This window comes from Mustela nivalis (assembly GCF_964662115.1).
Source record: "Mustela nivalis genome assembly, chromosome: 11".
NCBI lineage: Eukaryota > Metazoa > Chordata > Mammalia > Carnivora > Mustelidae > Mustela > Mustela nivalis.
The window spans coordinates 49,551,078-49,571,314 of record NC_139030.1 but is presented as its reverse complement, the minus strand read 5'-3'; the positions used below and the strand labels follow the sequence as shown (position 1 = coordinate 49,571,314).

The 20,237-nt window shown below is 38.1% G+C and overlaps 1 protein-coding gene across 1 annotated transcript in view; it reads right to left on the bottom strand.

Annotated features, from left to right (window-relative positions):
* LRP2 (LDL receptor related protein 2) overlaps positions 1 to 20,237 on the bottom strand; it is a 197,737-nt gene that overhangs the window by 110,621 nt on the left and 66,879 nt on the right. The window contains exons 10-16 of the mRNA XM_082689243.1: positions 14,904 to 15,032; positions 12,689 to 12,858; positions 10,827 to 11,044; positions 9,540 to 9,746; positions 6,442 to 6,644; positions 4,464 to 4,604; positions 2,327 to 2,530 (exon numbers count right to left, since the gene is read on the bottom strand). Of these exons, the coding sequence (XP_082545369.1) occupies positions 2,327 to 2,530; positions 4,464 to 4,604; positions 6,442 to 6,644; positions 9,540 to 9,746; positions 10,827 to 11,044; positions 12,689 to 12,858; positions 14,904 to 15,032 (1,272 nt within the window). The remainder of the gene's footprint in view (positions 1 to 2,326; positions 2,531 to 4,463; positions 4,605 to 6,441; positions 6,645 to 9,539; positions 9,747 to 10,826; positions 11,045 to 12,688; positions 12,859 to 14,903; positions 15,033 to 20,237) is intronic.

Genomic DNA, 20,237 nt, shown 5'->3' with positions numbered 1-20,237 from the left:
TTGATACTGAGCATCTTTTCATGTATCTGTAGGTCATTTTGATGTTCCATTTGAGAAACTGTCTATTTGGTTCTTCTGTCCACTTTCTAATTAGATTTTTGTTGCTGTTGTTTTTATTGAGCGAGATGGAGTTCTTTATGTATTTTAGATACTGACCCCCTTATCTAATATATAGCATGCAAATATCCCGTAGGTGGTCAATAGCGTAGGTGGTCATTTCGTTGTTTTTAATGTGCAGGAGCTTTTAAATTTGAGGTAGTCTCATTTGTTCATCGTTGCTGTTATTGTTATTTGTGCTTGACATCACACACAAAAAATTACTGCAAAGACCAGAACTGATCAACTCCTTCCCTACATTTTCTTCTAGGAGTTTTATGGTATCAGGTATCAGTCTTTTAAGTTTTTTATCTATTTTGGTTAATTTTTTGTGACTTATGTGGGCCTTTGGAAATAGGGGTCCAATTTCATTATATTACTTGTGTTTCTCCAGTCTTCCCGGCACGATTTGTTGAAGAAACTTTTCCCATTGAATATTTGAATCTCCTTTCAAATATTAGTTGACTATATATGCTGGGTCTACTTCTGGACTATTTTGTCCCACTATTCTATGATGTGTCTATTTTTGTGCCCATACCATACTGTTTTTATTACAGTAGCTATGTATGGCTTTATAGTATAGTTTGAAATCTGGAAGTGTGATATGTCTCACCTTGTTCTGTTTCCTCAGGATTGGTTTTGCTATTCAGGCTATTTTATAGTTCCATACAAATTTTAGGACTGTTTCTTCTATTTCCATGAGGAATGCCTTTGGTAATTTGATGGGAACTGTACTGAATTGTAGAGGACTTTGGGTAGTAGGACCTTTTTAACAACATTAATTCTTCCAGTCCATGAACCTGGATGTTTTTCCATTTATTTCTGTCTTCTTTAATTTCTTTTACCTAAGTTCTGTGGTTTTCATTGTACAGATCTTCCACATCATTGGTTAAATTTATTTCTAAGTATTTTACTGTTTTTGATGCTACTGTGAATGGAATTTTTTCTTTACGTCTTTTTTGGATGCTTCATCATTAGTGTAAAAGAATGCAAATGATTTCAGTACATTGATTGTGTTCTGCCACTTTGTGGAAATGATTCATGAATTTCAACAGTTCTTGACTGATCCTTTGGGATTTTCTATATATACACAGGATCATATCATCAGCAATTACCTACATTTTTATTTCTCTCTTTCTGATCTGGATGCCTTTTACTTCTTTATCTTGCTTAACTGCTCTAGCTAGGACCTCCAGTACTATATGGTACAGGAGTGGTGACAGAGATGCATCCTTGCCTTGCTCTTCATCCTAGGTGAAATGCCTTCAATTTCTCTCCATTAAGTATAATGTTAGCTATGTCTATACAGTACATGGCCTTTATTATATGGAGGTATTTTTCTTTTATAGCCACTCTGTTAAGAGTTTTTATTATGAAAGTATGCTTTATTTTGTCAAATGCCTTTTCTCCATCTATTGAGATGATCATGTGATTTTCTTTCATTTTACTGATGTAACATATTACATTTCTTGATTTGCATATATTATACCATCCTTATATCCCAGGGATAAATCCCACTTGGTCACAGTGTATAATCCTTTTAATATGTTCTTGAATTCTGTTTGCAATATTCTGTTGAGAATTCTTACATCAATATCTATCAGAGGTATTGGTCTATGGTTTCCTTTTCTTACTGTATCCCAATCTGGTTTTGGTATCAAAGTAATGCTGGCTTCATAAAATAACTATGAAAGTATTCCCCCTTCCTAAATATTTTAGAAGAGTTTTAAAAGAATCATACTAACTCTTCTTTCAATGTTTGGTAGAATTCTCCAGTAAGTTATAAAGTCAAAATACTGAGTTATGCCATCATTCAATAAGGTATCAGGCAGTAAAGTGTGATTTTCCATAATTATCTGTGATGATCATAAAGATATTAACAGAATCCCAATCAACTGAAAATTTATAGTAAATCTGTATTCCCATATAAACATGGGTTTTTTTTATTATTGTAATATCAAGCCCCTAGTCTAGTCAACTAACCCATTACTGACTTTCATACACTTGACTCCTTTATGTAATGTCAGCTTCTTTGATGTTATTATTTCTCATTGTTAAAAATACACTCTTAAAGGAAGTATTTGTTTTAACTGAAGTCATGGGAAAAGCAATGGATTTTTTCTGAACTGAAAGTATTTAGCAAGCTACATAAGTTCTAGTGAGCACATTTTTAGTACTATTATTTAAAAATGCACAAACCATGCAAAAAAATTTTTTAATGTATTCTTACCTGTGCCATTGATATTCTGTTTAAAAATCATGTCTTTTGATGTATCTGAAAAGAAGAGAGTGTTCTCCTGGGCATCAAAATCAATCCCAACAAAGAAAGAAGGATTTCCTGTTATTGGAAATATGACATCTTCCTGGGTAGACAGGTTGAATGGGATGCCACGAACAGCCACTTCCGACGAAAAGATCAAGAATTGCTTAACAGCTGTAGGAAGAAGAACACAACACAATTGGCCATAGCCTGATTCTTGTCCTCCCTCAATTCCAGAGAAATTATTTATATATCCATAAAGCAAATTTTGTAATTCTGAAAACAACATGAAAAACTAATCTGTCAAAAATAATGTGGGCAATCATGGGGAGAGAGGGAAGAAAAGATAAGCAGCTATGAAGGTGATACAACGATTATAATCTTACTTCTTCTTGAGAAATTTATCCTTAAAATTTATTTATATAAAACATGGTCCCTGTGATCCATTTTATTATTAACTGAACTACAGAGTAATTTCATCAAAATTCGACTGGGGTTAACTTTTTTATAGAGATCTACATCACAACTCCTACTGTAGTTTTTAAGGTATTAAGACTCGAGAAAGAGCAACCAGCTAAGTTATTTAAAAATAAGTAAAGGAGGGAAAGATGGGAGGAGAAAGGAAAAACAGATGAAACAGGAGAAAAGGAGTGACTTTAAAAATCAAAGAAGGAGATAGTAAGAGTATGTCAGGAAATCAAAAAGAGAGAGATGGGGCAGGAGATAGTAAGAGTATGTCAGGAAATCAAAAAGAGAGAGATGGGGCGCCTGGGTGGCTCAGTGGGTTAAGCCGCTGCCTTCGGCTTGGGTCATGATCCCAGGGTCCTGGGATCGAGCCCCACATCGGGCTCTCGGATCAGCCGCGAGCCTGCTTCCTCCTCTCTCTCTGCCTGCTTGTGATCTCTCTCTGTCGAATAAATAAATAAAATCTTAAAAAAAAAAAAAAAGAGAGAGAGAGAGAGATGAAGGAGGTGTACCCAAGACAAAGATAAAAACTGCAGAAAGTTAGGGGCACCTGGGTGGCTCAGTGGGTTAAGCCGCTGCCTTCGGCTCAGGTCATGATCTCAGAGTCCTGGGATCGAGTCCCGCATCGGGCTCTCTGCTCAGCAGAGAGCCTGCTTCCCTCTCTCTCTCTGCCTGCCTCTCCATCTACTTGTGATTTCTGTCAAATAAATTAATAAAATCTTAAAAAAAAAAAAAACTGCAGAAAGTTAAAAGTAAAATTATTAGACAATGTGGTGTCCATATAGTAGCCAGAGACAGTGTTTTTTACATGAATCTAGGATCACCCACAAAGTGAACAAAGTAGTTTCAGTTAGAATTAGAGAACTTACATTACCAAGCCCAAAGCAGTACCATCTGGGGAGCAAGAAGTTTTCAAAGGCATTAAAAAGGAGAGTTTTCAAAGGGAAGAAAAGAAAACCAAATATTGCAGGAGTGTGCACTTCGTCATCAGCAGAGGCACGGCAACAGCCCACTCCCGAGCAGAGGTGTAGGCAACGCAAGAGGAGGACAAGAAGTGCGTGAGGGAATAACTGAATCCTGGAGACAGAGGCAGATATCAAAAGAGAAAATCTGAGCTGAAAAGTGAAAAACTGGAGGAGGAAATGGGCCACCCCAACAGTAAGTTCAAACTTTGCACACAGCAGTAAAGCCAAGCGGGATGGAGGTGCAACCACGTCCCAGGAGGGGCAGAAGCAGTTGACTAGGAGAGGGTAACAGAAGGGACAGGAAGTACTTCCCAATAAAGGGACGGCTAACGTCTAAAGCGGAAAAGGTATACGTAGCAGAGAAAACTCAAAATTAAATTGTATGGAATTTCAAAAGCATAATTTTGAAAGGAGACAAATATTTCCGGAAGGAGAAAAGGGGAAAGGGGGTCCCAAGGAAATCCTAAATGTACAATTAAAGGAAAGGCCCAAAGAACAGAAATTTACATCTTCGAACCCTGTGTGTCAAGGGAATGGTGCCCCCACAGAGGAAGACGCTGTCAGCTACCAAATGGTTATTCACCATGAAGGAGTAGGACAGGAAGGCGACCCAGTCCAAAAGCTGCACATACCGCTCTGCTGCCTACCAGAGACACAGCCCCGAAGGGATTTCTTACCAACGCAGTGGCGGTTATTCACATCCAGGCTGAAGCCGAGGTTGCACCTGCAGCGGTAACCCAAACCGTCATTATCTGTTCTGTGGCTGAGGACACAGATGTGTTCACAGCCCCCATTGTTATCTCTGCATGGATTGCTAGCTAGAGGAAAAAATACACAGGGTTAAATCTCAATTAGAAATGTTATGATTACCCAAGATACTTGAAACCACTTTGAGCCAGGTACATGAAACAAAACAATGGAACTCTAACGCTCCTGCTGGCTGCTGCTATAAACACCCCATTTAAGCTCTCCCACCTACCCTCAAACTGGTCGTGGCAACACACAGGATTCCCGCAGCTGTGTAACTCGGGGAGTTCTTCTCCCCACGGTAATCACATCTGCTAGCCTCAGTGGTTAAAAACAACTGCCTCCCCCCAAAAAAACCTTGAGTGTTATTTGGACATTCATGAGATAGAGTAAGTAGCTGTAACTCACTGGATGCGTGCTTTTTAAGTAAAGTAACTTACAACCAATGACTCTAAGAGCAAAGTATTATTATCCCAACTTTATAAAAGAGGAAACCAAAGTTTCAGAAGGTAACACAACTTGTCCAATATTATTCAGCAGCTAAACCAGAACTCAAATCCAGATCTAAATCCAAAACCCTACAAGCCTGCAATATAAACCAATTTATACTTCTAAAACACATTCTCAAAGCGGGACTCAAAAAGCTCATTGTACACAAAGCCTGTCTCAGCCAACAAAGTCTTATCTGCTTTGAAAACTGTCTTCTTAGCCCTTGACTTATTCTTTAAAATTGTCTCTTTACAATATAATAATAACAACAACAGTAATAAAAGAAAACAAAACAAGTCTCTTTACTTTCTCAGGTGGACTGATTTGGGGAAACAACAAACAAATAATTTGGATGATAAAATTGGGTAGTATTTTTGGTCAAGGGCAAACAGGAATTAGTAGCTCATGAACTGATTAATCCAAATAGAGACTACCAAAACGTTTTCAGGTGTAGTACGTATTTTCAGCTGAAGAACATTTTATCTCAGGATGACTACACTGAGATGAGTATTGTTCAGTGTATCAGCTCTAGTGGTTGGTTTCTGTTTAAAAATATATATATACCAACCTAATTAATTTATGGTCTTTCTCCATTCTAAAGTCAGACCCCACCACTCAATATGGGAGTTTTAAAGTAAAATCCGCCTTTCCCTGAATTACTCTTTAATGAAGCTGAACTTTCTATCCATACAGTTTATATTTCTTTTTTGTTTGTTTGTTTTGATGCATGAGCAAATACAGAAAAGAGTTCTATACAGTTGCAATAGTCCTGTCAATTTAAAACCTTGAAACACAAACAGGACTTGCTATAAAATAATAGAAGACTAAATGGTGTCTAAATCAAAGTATTTCTTTACTTTGATAAGTCACCAGCCTATGAGACGTCAAACACCGACGGCTATGACAGTCCCGATGCAAGTGAAGTAACAGGTTTCATACATATTCAACAGAGAAGAGGAGGAAGAAATTGGCTCTGACACTACCTTAAATACTTAGGCATGTTAGTTTCTGCTTCTAGGCCTCAGTTTCCTTAACCTAAATATTAACCTATTGAATACAATATTTCTCCCAGTAAAATTAAGGTATAATATATTTTGGTTCGGTTCATGTGCTGTCCATCCCCAGCAGTTAGACAGAACCTGGCATACTGCAGGTGCCAATAAATATATGTAAAATACATCTCTAAGTTTCCTGTAGATTTGGCATTGTAACTCTGAAATACATCAATTTTTTTCAGAAGGCCCCATGATCTATGCAGCCAATTTCACAGAGGTTAACTCTCTGGATAACCCATCATGTATTTGAAAATGCCACCCAGATCTCATGAGATCACTCATCATTAACATCCACAGAACTGAGAAAACCTTTCTACCAAGGTCAATACTAAGCAGGGTTTCCATTGTCCTGGGTATACCATACCGTAGGGCTGTCTGAGGGAATGGTAAACAGTCACTCCAAAGGGCCTCAGAAAAGTCTGGTGGTACTCTTGTGGACTGGTCTCGGTGAACTTGTTTGCCTTCATTACAGCCATCTTTGTCCAATCAGTATAGAATATATGACCTTCAAACAAACTTATTCCGAAGGCATGAGGAACGAGTGAGCCTCCTTGGACTACTGTCTTCCTGTTACAAAAGATGTGTATCACAAACTTTTTGTTTTCCTCCATTCTGATTAAAGGTGGAATTAATTCAAGTAAATGCCTAAAAGGCTAAGTAATTTATTGTTACCAGGATATACAGAAAAATACATTTTAAGATGTGGGTATATTTCGACCTCCATTTGATAGAAAGATTTTCATGTGGTCTCTTGGGAAAAGCCCTTGAAAATAAAATTCAGTCCCAGTCCTAGTTTGTTCCAGATTTTTTTGAAAAATGACTGTTCTTTACATGCTTCTCATTCTAGTAAGGTTACCCCACCAAAAGAAAAAGAAAGAAAGAAAGAAAGAAAGAAAGAAAGAAAGAAAGAAAGAAAGAAAGAAAGAAAGAAAGAAAGAAAGAAAGAGCAAGCAAGCGAGCAATGGCTAAGCTGTGAAATATCATTTTGTAATCCACAGATGAAAGAGGGTAACAAGGGAATGTAAATGTCGTAGCAGGTAACTTCAACGTATCTCACACTGTACCATTAACCATTTCTTAGCATCAGGAAGCAGGAGAGTGAGCAGAAGAGTTGAACCCAGAGCAAACACACGGACCTATTCCTGATGTCACTTTGGGAAACTGAGAAATACTGCTACCACTGCTCCCCTGTGCTTGGTAAAACCGTCCACGCATCCTACTTCCAGTGGAGGTACGGGTGAACAATGCTGCTTTGGCAGAAGAAAAAGTAAAAGGTGCCAAGCAAGGGAAAGAAAAATCAACACGGTCTCCGTAACTACTTCTACATAGATAAAAATTCAGTTAGCCACGTAAAGAAAGCAAGGTCAAGGACGATTCATGAGGGAAAACTCTTTTTTTCCTCTTTGCAAAAACAAAGACCCTAAAGAAAAATCTGAACACCTCTGAAAACTAAAAAGCACAACAGGCCTCTAAGAACAGAACTGAAGATACTAAGGCTGGGAAACACATCAAAAACATGAAGAGTCGGGGGGGGGGGGGGAGGAACCTAAGGTGCAAAGTTAGCCCACACTTTAAAACACTTAATAATGACATGGTACATTAAGATTAGAGAATGGTTTCTCCTTTTCAGTTAGCAAATTCCAGAACCCTGAATGCCACCTGCTGGCAAAGCCAATAGGCAGTGACTTTATGATTTCAGCTGTACTCATGAGCTTTAATAGCTCTTTGATGTTTCTTCACACCAGCAAAGCGCTCAAATATTTCTAAAATTCCGTTGACTGTTAGGTTTCTATGTTTTACTTTAACCTTAGAATAAGAACATTTATACTATCTAAAATAATGTAAAATATCTGTGGAAGAGAAAAAAAATTGGGAAATTTCTCTTTGTTTTTGTATGACTTATTGGGTTGGTATTTTCTCAATAAATTTTTTCACAGTCTCATTATGGGAACCAGTTTGAATGATGAGAAGTGGTAGTCTTAATACCCAATTACTTCATTTAACCAAGTAGAAATTGTTCTAAGAATATGAAATCCAGTGGCAGACTGTGATACCATCCTTACAAAATAGAGATAGAGGAGAAAGCAAAACTATAATATTCCTTACTTGAGAAAACAAGAAATTCAAGTCATTTGGAAAAACTAAATTGGCCAGCTTGTTTTCTAAATCCACAAAGAGTAATATAGACAAACTTAAAAACCATGTTTTAACCAACTTTTGAAAATATCAGAAGCAGAGATACTAAAATAGTTAACAATTTAATTTACAGTTAACTCTCATCAGACTAAGAAAATGAAATAAAAAGTATGCCATATTTTATGTTCAAATATTCTTTTTTTTTTAAGATTTTTTATTTATTTTTTTGACAGAAAGACATCACAAGTAGGCAGAGAGGCAGGCAGAGAGAGAGAGGAGAAAGCAGGCTCCCTGCTGAGCAGAGAGCCCGATTCGGGACTCTGATCCCAGGACCCTGAGATCATGACCTGAGCCGAAGGCAGCGGCTTAACCCACTGAGCCACCCAGGCACCCCATGTTCAAATATTCTAAGTATCTTTGAAGTATATCAGGTAAAGATAAAAGTCAGAATTTCTCTTTGAAATTTTTTTTAAAGATTTTATTTATTTATTTGAGAGAGAGAGATAACAAGTAGGCAGAGAGGCAGGCAGAGAAAGAGAGGGAAGCAGGCTCCCCGCTGAGCAGAGAGCCTGATGCGGGACTCGATCCCAGGACCCTGAGATCATGACCTGAGCCGAAGGCAGCGGCTTAACCCACTGAGCCACCCAGGCACCCCCTCTTTGAAACTGTAAATACGTAAAGACCGATTAATTCCCACCAGCTAATGTTAAATAAATAATAAAACTTATTGGGGCAGCTGGGTGGCTCAGTGGGTTAAACTTCTGTCTTTAGCTCAGGTCATGGTCTCAGGGCCCTGGGATCAAGCCCCACATTGGGCTCTCTGCTCAGCGGGGAGCCTGCTTCCACCTCTCTCTCTGCCTGCCTCTCTGCCTACTTGTAATCTCTGTCTGCCAAATAAACATATAAAATCTTTTAAAAATAATAATAATAATAATAAAACATTTATTCACTGGGAGAAAATTAGTAAGCTAAAAGATAAAGTGATCTTTGAAGATAAACCATAAGGGACCCAGAGAAATAAATGGACTCAGGAGTTAATGAAAAGAACGTGCTTTATCTGGGAGTTGGGGAGAAGTTAGGGAGGAGAAATCAAAGAACAAATGCTCTAGGTAATATTTAATGAATGCTATTATGGACCTGAAGAAAGTTAACAACAACCCCCCTAAAAAATGTCACTTAACACAAATGTCAACACGAAAGTCATTCAAGATGTAATGTCAATCAACAAAGCAGTATTTTAATTCTGGTCCCTCTGTGTCCCTCTCCATAAATTTTATGTACTTTCCCCCAAACTTATAAAGCTTAATATTAAAAAGTACTTCTTACCTTTGAATTCCATCATAGGTTACAGTCTCAATGTAATCAAAACGGGAGTCAACCCAGTAAACACGCTTTGATACCATATCCAGAGTTATCCCAGCAGGCCATCCCAGTTTTGTTTTTACCAAGTCTTTACGGTTGGTGCCATCCATGAAAGCCCTTTCCAACCTAGGTTCCCCAGAAAGGCTCCCCCAATCTGAGAAAAATAAATAACTACAAAAAAGACAAACAAATGATGAAAGTCAGTTATTTTACAAGTTTATCTGGAAAATGTTGCTTTTTAGGTTGCATGTTTGGATCAATGGAAATTTCCTCTAGCTGATTAGAGAACATGGCAGTATAGAACAGCAAAGAAAAAAAATCAGAAACTATGAGGGCCAATCAGGAGAGACAACAACTCCAAGTGGCAACTATTAAAATTTTTTGCACTAATAGTGCAACCTCAAAATTCATAACCATCTTCTTAACTTTCTCCCCTGACCCCTGGCTCTGCCATTCATTCCCTTTTTTATATCCAGGAAATTTTACAAATGAATTTTAAAATAAGCTATCAAATCATTTCCCTCCTTAATTCCCCATTGTAAGACATAGTCTAGAGAACATATCCATTATTTTCAAGGAAAGACAGCAAGATATCATGAAGGTGAAATGAATAAGCACCATTCACCAACCCTTCAGTAGCCTGAAGTTCACATAAACACTCTTAAGAACCAACTTTGAAAATCTAGGAAAGAACTAAGTCTCCTGTAACTGCACTCAAATGTGGACATTAGGAAAATCTGAATTTACACCTGGAGATGACTGACCATTATCAATTCTGATGTGGTGATTCACACTGAGGTAATGAGGTATTCTCACTATCATCTCAATCCCAGTTTGTAACAGGAAGTGATAAAAGGGATAGCTCCCATCTTCTTTCCCCTCTTTAAAAAAAAAAATGCAGCTAAATCATGGTAGAATGATCTTCTTGATAATGGTGAATCAAAAGTAACATTTAATTGTAACCATATGACTAGGTTGAGTCAGAACGCAGAGTCTAGTCTCCTGGCCAGGCAAATGTGGCAAACACCAAAAATAAAATCCATACCCCAAAAAATCATGTATGCTTAGTACACCAATAGATGTACTCACTGAAAGCTTTTATGAATGGAGATATAAAATAATCATGGGTTTGAGAGTATAGACCCTACAAGAAATCAGAACCAACCTTTAATTAATCCAATGGATGTTTTACCTATAGGAAGAGACAAAGCTTCAAATATACTAAAATCAGTATGTTTTCACATCACTTACCCAACAGTTGGGTCCACAGCAATTCCCCTAGGATGCCCCAAGTTTCCAGTTATAAGGACAATCCGATGGCTTCCATCCAAATTGGCCATATCTATGCGGCTGACCTTGGTCTCTACCAAGTAAAGTTTATTATTAATCCAGTCCACAGCTAGATTCTCTGGATCATCAATAGAAAGAACTTCTTGGATGTCTAAGCCATCAATGTTAACTGAAAAAACCTGAAAGAAAACCCAAAATTACACTTCTTAAACATTAACTGTGGCATTGTTTTCCTATATTCATTCAGTACAGCTATTTATGTTGTACCAATCAGTCATCTAGACTAAATAAATAAATAAATAAAACTATTTTACATCCTGGGCTACTGGGGGGGATAAAGAGTTTAATTTTTTTTTTAAGATTTTATATATTTATTTGACAGAGATTACAAGTAGGCAGAGAGGCAGACAGAGAGGGAGGGAGGAAGCAGACTCCCCGCTGAGCAGAGAGCCTGATGCAGGGCTCAATCCCAGGACCCCGGGATCATGACCTGAGCCAAAGGCAGAAGCTTAACCCACTGAGCCACCCAGGCACCCCAAAAGATTTTACTTATTTAAAAGTAGGCACAGAGACAGGCGGAGAGAGAGGAAGGGAAGCAGGCTCCCAGCCAAGTGGAAAGCCCAATGCGGGGCTTGATCCCAGGACCCTGGGATCATGACCTGGGCCGAAGGCAGAGGCTTTAACCCACTGAGCCACCCGGGTAACCCAAAACAGTTTCTTTAAAAGTAATATGCAAGGCAACTATAAAAGGTTGGATTTTGGGCGCCTGGGTGGCTCAGTGGGTTAAGCCGCTGCCTTCGGCTCGGGTCATCTCAGGGTCCTGGGATCGAGTCCCGCATCGGGCTCTCTGCTCGGCAGGGAGCCTGCTTCCTCCTCTCTCTCTCTCTGCCTGCCTCTCTGCAGACTTGTGATCTCTCTCTGTCAAATAAATAAATAAATAAAATAAAATCTTTGAAAACAAAAAAAGGTTGGATTTTTTTAATATTGCATTTCTAATTCTTGGTAGCTATTGAAAGTTTAATTAAAGAAAATGGATTTTTTTGTGGAAGTGATGATGGTTTGTTTTGATTTTTAGCTGTAATCAAGTCAGAATTGTTAATAATCCAAATGTGCAACTTTTATAAATTCTATGCAAGTTACCACTTATTTGAATTAAAATTTTACTAACAGTACAAGGAAATGTAAGAGGAAGAAATAAAATGTCATAACCCTTTACAGTTCTCTAAAATTTATGTTTTAAAAATCTCTGTTGCATCACTCCAAGTTACAATTAAATCTATCATACTTTCCAAATAAGACAGCGTATTGAAACATGGCTGTTAAACAAAATGCCATCAATATTTGTTACCCAATCTTCAATTACAGTTCCATTTAGAAGATGCAGGTAAAATCTGATTTTTATCATCCAAGGAAGCAGAGCACTTTTTACATTTTAAATGATCAAGTTTCAAAAATTACTACCAAATGTCTATCCCGTTTTGAAAGAATGTCTACTCTTTCTTTTAATTAGGCTTTTGGACTCCATTTCGAATAAAATTAAAAGTTGCTCAAGGCTAATCCCTATAAGAGACTGCTTTGTTTAATAGGTCACATGTAACAGTATAGCATGGAAAAGGTGCTGATTAACATAAAATATCTCAAGGGCCTTTTTTGTTAGAAAACAAAAGAACTTTCCTTTCCACTCCCCCCAAAAATGAAAAGCTATCAACACTTTGTTCTTGGGGTTCTATCAGCTCCCAAGCTATACTCCTGAAATTTCTAATTACCTTATTTTGCACAGGTTCTATCAGCTCCCAAGCTATACTCCTGAAATTTCTAATTACCTTATTTTGCACAATGTCAGTCCAAAAGACTCTGTGTAGATGATAGTGAAAATCCACACCCACAGCCACTCCGTGATTTTGAGACTGCATCAGCATCGCAAAGGTCCTTCCATGAATATCACCAACTAGCAAATCCCGACCATTGGAGAAGATAACGGAGGCCTGCTCAGCTAAATGTGAAGAAGGAAGGCATTATCACTCCTTCAAGAGAACAAACGTACGCGTATCACCCTTTCAGGCAAACTTACAACGGATACATTCCTGCCTTTTCAAATGCTTCTTCTATGTTATCTTACTTGATTTTAAAATGAACTTCTTTTTTTTTTTTTAAGATTTTATTTATTTATTTGTCATAGAGAGAGAAGCGAGAGCAAGCACAGGCAGACAGAGTGGCAGGCAGAGGCAGAGGGAGAAGCAGGCTCCCCGCCAAGCAAGGAACCCGATGTGGGACTCGATCCCAGGACGCTGGGATCATGACCTGAGCCGAAGGCAGCCGCTCAACCAACTGAGCCACCCAGGCGTCCCTAAAATGAACTTCTGAGGCAGGCATATAGATGTCATTCTACCCATTTTACAGATGGGCACAGAGAGGCACGAAGATGCTTGATGAAGTGTCCAGAATCACAGTTAAGTTTGAACAGTCTACCAAGAACTCAAGTTCTCTGACTGCTAGTCCAACATACTTTCAGTGACACAAAGAGGAATACATCAGTTATTTTCAAAAATCCTCTATGATATGGGCATCTAACCCAGGAACTTCAGACTGTATAAAGCACAGAACGTATTTTATGGATTTCTGGGAAAATCACTGTGTGAAAATATGGCAATGATGGATCCAAATAAGCTTTACCTACATACTCACAAGCATGTAAAATGATGCAGGAATATCAAGGTTTTCATTGCAGTCTTATTTGCAATAGCAAAGGATAAAAATAAAATGATACAAAAGCCCATCAGTAGGGTCTAGTTAAATAAATAATGTACATCAAAAAAAAAAAGGAATTTTATGCCATCAGGAAAAAAAAAGAATGAGGAAGAGGTCTCTATGTGGATACACACTGATAGCAAAATATAGAACTGCATGTGTAGTATACTCCCATAATCCAAAAAACAGAATTAGACTCCTAAAACTAATATTACACTGTATGTTAACTAACTGAAAATTAAATGAAAAACTTGGGGGGGGGGGGGGGAGAAACTAAAACAAAAACAAAAAATAGACTTAGATACCTGTATTTGTACATTCTTATTTATGAATGTAACAGTCTCTAGAATTAAAATAAACAATGGTTAATCATGGGAGAGGGGAAGTAGAGACAACTGGTCAGAGAGGAACAGAGATGGAGAAAGATATTTTTGTAATTTATAATTTTTGAACATTTGAATTTATTATCCTTTCAAAAGTAAATACATTTACTTGTTAAAAATCACTTGTACCAAAAAGTTAATAGACAGTAAATCAGGTATTTCTACACAAAAATAACCTGGAAATGGGCCATTCATCAATTCTATGAGCAGATAAATTTCAGAAGGCCACCAAAGGAACTTCAAGATCATGTGTGAGGAAAAAAGGAAGAAGAAAAAAAAGGGAAAAAAACTGGAAAAAAGGAACAAAGATCATCTTATCCAGAAATGTATGGCAAAATAAGGGGGTGGGGAGGGGAATATCAGTTTTTAACAAATTTTCCCCATGACTTTCTGGTACTACAGTATTTAGACTATTTCCAACAAAACACCCAGAATGAAGGCATTCCTCAAAATTCCAACCCAAATTTCAGAGGTCTATTTTGAATCAATCCTAAATTTTTCATAAACAATGCCAAAATTATTTCTATAGATACTTGTCACCCATGTTTGTGGTAAATTAATTAAAATGTAAATGTCCAAGTCATCTAAAATCGGCAAAAGAAATATATTCCACAATTAAATGTGGCAGCTGACACAAAAGCTCAGAAACAAAGTGAACAAGCAACAATATTTTTTTTAAAAAATGACAAATGGTCATGATTAATCCATAAATTGGTCCTAATAATCAAAATACAAAATTAATGTGGACCCTTTCTTCTGGCAGCAGGGTCCACTCCTAATCTGTGATGATAAAACCCTACTATCCACATAAATGCTGATATTTCTTTTGTCATCTGTTATGGAAGGAGGATATTCATCATTTAAGTTTCCTGTTCAGTGGTATGGCAAGTGTCCTTAATTTACTTACAGGAAGTATTAGCTTTGCAATTCCGATGATGCTCCAAGACATACCCTTCTGCACAATGGCACTGGTGATGGCCAATTCGGTCTTCACACATCTGGTCACAAACTCCCCATATCTGGCAATCATTAAAATCTGCCACATGGAAAATAAACATTTGTAATTGCCTTTACCAGCATTTTTTGAGTGCACTATGACAAAAACCTTTGACCAGCTATACAAGAATGTGCTGAGGCTCATATCTAAATAAGCACCCTCTCTGGAGGTAGCACAGATTCTAGGCATACAATAAAAAGTAGGAATTCAGAACAGGCATCTTCACAGTACAGAAAATCCAAAAGCATTTAAAGTTCTTTTTTTTTTTTAAATCTACACAAGGATTAATTTTACAGAAGATGCACAGCACTGCTTAGATTCACAGCCCCATGGTATTGCATTTGATTTAGTCATATTAATAAATATTAATATTAATACAAATATTAATATTTATTAATATTAATACAAATACTATTTATTCTGTGATAAATTAATAAAATTGATATTAATATATAAAATTATTTCAATGCTTTACAAAATAGCTGAATGAAAATATTTGTAAATTCTTCCCTTCAAAACTGTGCTTTCCAGTGTAATAGCCACTCGTCCACTATGGCTTCTTAAATTTGTATTTAGATTAACTAAAATGAAATGAATTCGGTTTCTTAGTCTCACGACATTTCAAGGGACCAAAAGCTACATGGGATCAGTGGTTACCATACTGGAAATGTAGATACAGCACATTTCCACCACTGCAGAAAGTTCTACTGAACAGTGCTGCATCAGAATAAATTAAGACCTGCCTTATATCCAACCCCTCAAGAAGACAAACTGTAACTGCCATGAAGTATTTGGAAAGATTCATTTCCCCAGCTAGCTGCTGTCAAAACTTACAACCAAAATTAAATTTAGATTAGTCTTAAGACATGACAAGTATCTCCTCTTCTACTTATTCATTAACTTAGTATTCATTCAGTTAATAAGTATTCATTGAGAAGCCATTACATGACTGGGTGTTTATATTCACAGTAGTTCCAGTTCAAAATAGTTCAGTAAAATTGACATACAAACAATACAACATGGGAGAGAGAGTGGGACAACGCAATATATAAAGGGTCTTTCTCAGAGATCGTACAGCTTAAGGGGTACAAAGAATATCCTATCTTGGTAGACTGGTGCCAAATATTTCACTGACCCTCCAAGCTCACATCCACTCTTCACCCTCCTTCACCCTGTCGCCTTCCCTGGGAGGAAGACCATCACAGTCTATACCAACAGGTTCTCAGTAAATTATAATTTCTGAAAGCACTGTGCCCTCAGGTCTAAAATTCTCCACATTACTTGAATCTGAATACCCTTGCAGCAAATGTCAGCGTTGGGAATCGGGTTCTACCATACTTTCTGGATGGCCCACCACCTCACAACTCCCTAGTTACAAAGCTCAAGAAAGTCCTGGGATCAAACTCTTGCTTCCAATTTTCCCTCAAGACCAGATGTAACAACACTGGCCTCCGTATCTTTCTTTCCAAGAACTGTGACTAACCAAAGGAAAAAATTAATCCAATTTGGACATGACAAGGTGAAAGGCACATGGGTATAAATAAAAGGCCCTTCCTGATTTATCTCTTCTGTGTCCTTGCCTCAGCCCTGAGAAAGCACCACCTGAGGATTCGCCTCAGTAGAAACGAAAGTACAAGATATTCATCCTCAAATTCCCAGAATGTCATGACCTCATTTTGAATGCAAGATTGATGAGAATATGCTAAAGAGTCTGAAGCCACCCTGGGAGCAGGAGTTCTGATGTCAAGCAGAAGAAAATAAAAGGTAAAGAAGTCATAACTAGGAATTCATGGGTCCAAGCGCCCGTCCTATCACCTGGGCTACAAGTACTTTAACATCTGAATGAGTATAAAATCACTGTTACTTTTAACTACTGAGTAAGAGTATATTCTCCATTATGGAGGAAAATGAAGGCTAATTAAAATCCATCACTAGCCAAAGTGAAAACAAGAAAAATGAAAGTAGACTTGAGGCTTTTCCTGAGAACAGAATAGTAGTGAAGGAAACTGTATAAATCCCTAAAACACCACTTTATAATATGAACTCCCATCCCATTACCTTTACCTATTTTCCTTTTCATTCTTTGTTGCCTTGTACCAACAGATACTACTTTGAAAATAGTTCAAAAAACCCTTTTTAGCTTGGACCCCCTTGGACATCTCTGATCCCTCTGGCTGTCTGAAATCCCCCCATGCTGAATGACCTCCTTGCCCTAACTCTGCATCACGATGTCATTCCGTCACCAAACAGCATGTCCCGTCAATCAGAAACAATAACCCTGGGTAAACTGCTTCGGCACGCCTCAGAGGCTCCACGGCCAGGTCAAGACTACCAGAGGCAGATGAATAGTAGAAGGACACAAAACTTCATGTCAGGATTACTCAATTTTATTCTTAATTACCACCGAGGCATTCACTGGGGAGCCATGTCTAAGATGACAGATGTCGCATAGGTTTCCAACACCTGAAGCCATGTAGAGTATTACAGGCATAGTGAGAATATCTGTAGAACTGAAATGCTTCGAAGAACAAACAAGAACTACTACCCCTAAAACCCCAGCTGAAACAAGTGTAACCAGTTTTATAATGTCACCTATTAAAATTAACGAGTTCTCTTTACCAAGAAAGCAAAAGATAATCTTCTTTGAAATAAATGTGAAATAAACTCTAACCCAGCTTCAAAACTCAGGGGCAAAGAAAAGAACACTTCCTTGGAAAACAGGGAAGAATCACAGAAGAAATCTCTGTAGGTGGCAAGGGGCCTAACACAAAAGCCCTCAAATCGCCGACTTTTGAGCTCATCTCCAAATGAAGCTAATGCACTAACGTCCCAGGCACATACTGCAGGGATTAAAAATGTCCATTATGAGAGTTAAAACTAGTGACACAGTATCAGATCACACCACCTCTTATGTGAACTGGGTGTGTTCTGTAAGTCCTGAAATTATGCCGCAGCATAATACTGGAATTTTCTATATTACATTTATTAATAGGCTAAATGTACAAAAAGCTTGTGGTGACAGTTTTTCATTTATTTCAGATTGCAAAAGGAAGTGCCCCAGACCTCTGACATACAAGTAGCCCTAGACACTTGGAATTTTTAACCCAAAGCTCATCACTGACTTAGACCTTGGGAAAAAGGTGTTGGAAAATGTGCTATCTAGATGCTAAAGTGCCCCCCAAAAGAGGGGGGTCTAAGAACAGGTTGTAGGGCATCACAGGACTAAACTGGGGATTCTGAAAGAGCCATCACTTTTACTGAAAAGACTTCACGGCCTATCAAGTTCCAAATGCAAGGCAGCCCAGCCCCATCTCCTCTCTCAGGGCTGAGAAAGGAAAAAAAGAGAAGCTGACGGAATACTGAGAATGTGGCTTCTGGTATTTCTATTGGAATTCCTTTTCTAGTAAGAGAAAGGAGAAATGCCTGGAGAACTAAAAGACTGAAATCGAACTGGCAGCTGGGTGGCAATGGGGGGAGGGGGGCAGCGGAGGAGCCTGACATTTGCCAAAGACAAAGGAACAGGCTCACACCCACTGACAAGCACCACTAGGAAGAAAAGGAGATGTTGCTTTTGCAGCAATGCGGGGCAGCACAGGCAGAGGTCCTGGCGTCAGAATACCACCTAACAACTGAGGATATTCATGTGAAAAGTATTTTCAAATCACTTAAATGCATCTCCAATGTGATGATGGTGACGATAATGATGACATTAGTAATAAACACAAAAAGTGTCCTGATTTCATTCAATGCCTGTGGCAGGTCACACTCTTATTTACAGAAGTTTTCAAATGATTAGAAATTGGGGGGCTTCCTTAAGTATTTCAGAATTGTCTCTGAGGCTTCAGAATCTCTTGGGGTATCTTACATAAAGCCCATGTCGTGTCTCATAGTCATGTCTTGTCTTGTAACATGTCTTCCATCCAAAAAGTAACTGTATTGTTACTTGAGAGGAGCAATCAGATCCTGAGAGAACTTTGGGCTTGGTCCGGATACCAAAAACCTGAAACTGCCTCCTTCCAACACAAGGACAACCTCACTTGGATTACTTTACTAGATATAAAAGTCTCGTTTTTCTTGGCATATGACATATAATGAGCCCCATTATTATGGTTCTCAATACACTGAGGAATAAACTTTCTCAGAAGTTCCAATTTGTAAACCAGAGTTAATTTGTGGCATGAAATCTTCTTCTGGCTGTGAATAGTTATTTGATATTTGATAATCAAGTTGGAAGCCATGAGCTAAGACTAAAGACCGAATAACTTCATTAGATTTATCCAAATTCAATATTGTTGATGAAGTTTTATTAATATTTTAGAAATTACTTCAGAAGAAGCACTTTTGTGAATTTATTTATTATGTATGCCATGTCTGCTTTTGTTCAGAAAGCCCTGAAAAATAGCTTATTTCTAAGGAATATCGAAAAAACACAAATACCCTGGGAAAAATCTGAATCATCTATCTTTTGGAAATCCACAGATGATTACCAAACTGAATTTTTTTTAAAGGATTTATTTATTAATTTATCTCTCTCTATCTCAAGCAGACTCTGTACTGAGCTCAGAGCCCCATTGCTGAGGCTTGATCCCACAACCAAGATCATGACCTGAGGTGAAACCACAAATTCACCACTTAACCAACCACCTAAGCCACCCAGGTACCCCTACCAAATTTAGTTTTAATGAATTATTACAGTTGCCTTCCAGATGCCTTTTTGACAGCACCAGTAAAAATAAAGTTGTCTCGGGGCACCTGGGTGATTCAGTGGGTTAAGCCTCTGCCTTGTCAGGACATGATCTCAGGGTCCTGGGATTGAGCCCCACCATCGGGCTCTGCTCAGCAGGGAGACTGCTCTACCCCACCCCACCCCCCGCCTGCCTCTCTGCCTACCTGTGATCTCTGTCAAATAAATAACCAAAATCTTTTTTTTTTTTTAATGAAGTTTTTTTTTTTTTAACCCTCTTGGACACTTCCTACTAATAGGTTTATTGATTACATATCAAAAATCAGAAAGAAGCAGGGGCAGCACCTGGGTGGCTCAGTCAGTTTAGAGTCTGACTGTTGATTTCAGCTCAGATCATGACCTCAGGGTCATGAGATCAAGCCCCATGTCCAGCTGGCACTAGGCATGGAGTCTGCTTAAGATTCTCTCTGTCCCTCTCCCTTTGCCCCTCCCCCACCCCTTAAAAAAATCAGAAAGAAGGAAAAAGAAATCAGAGAACTAAAAACTCATTGTTCAAATCC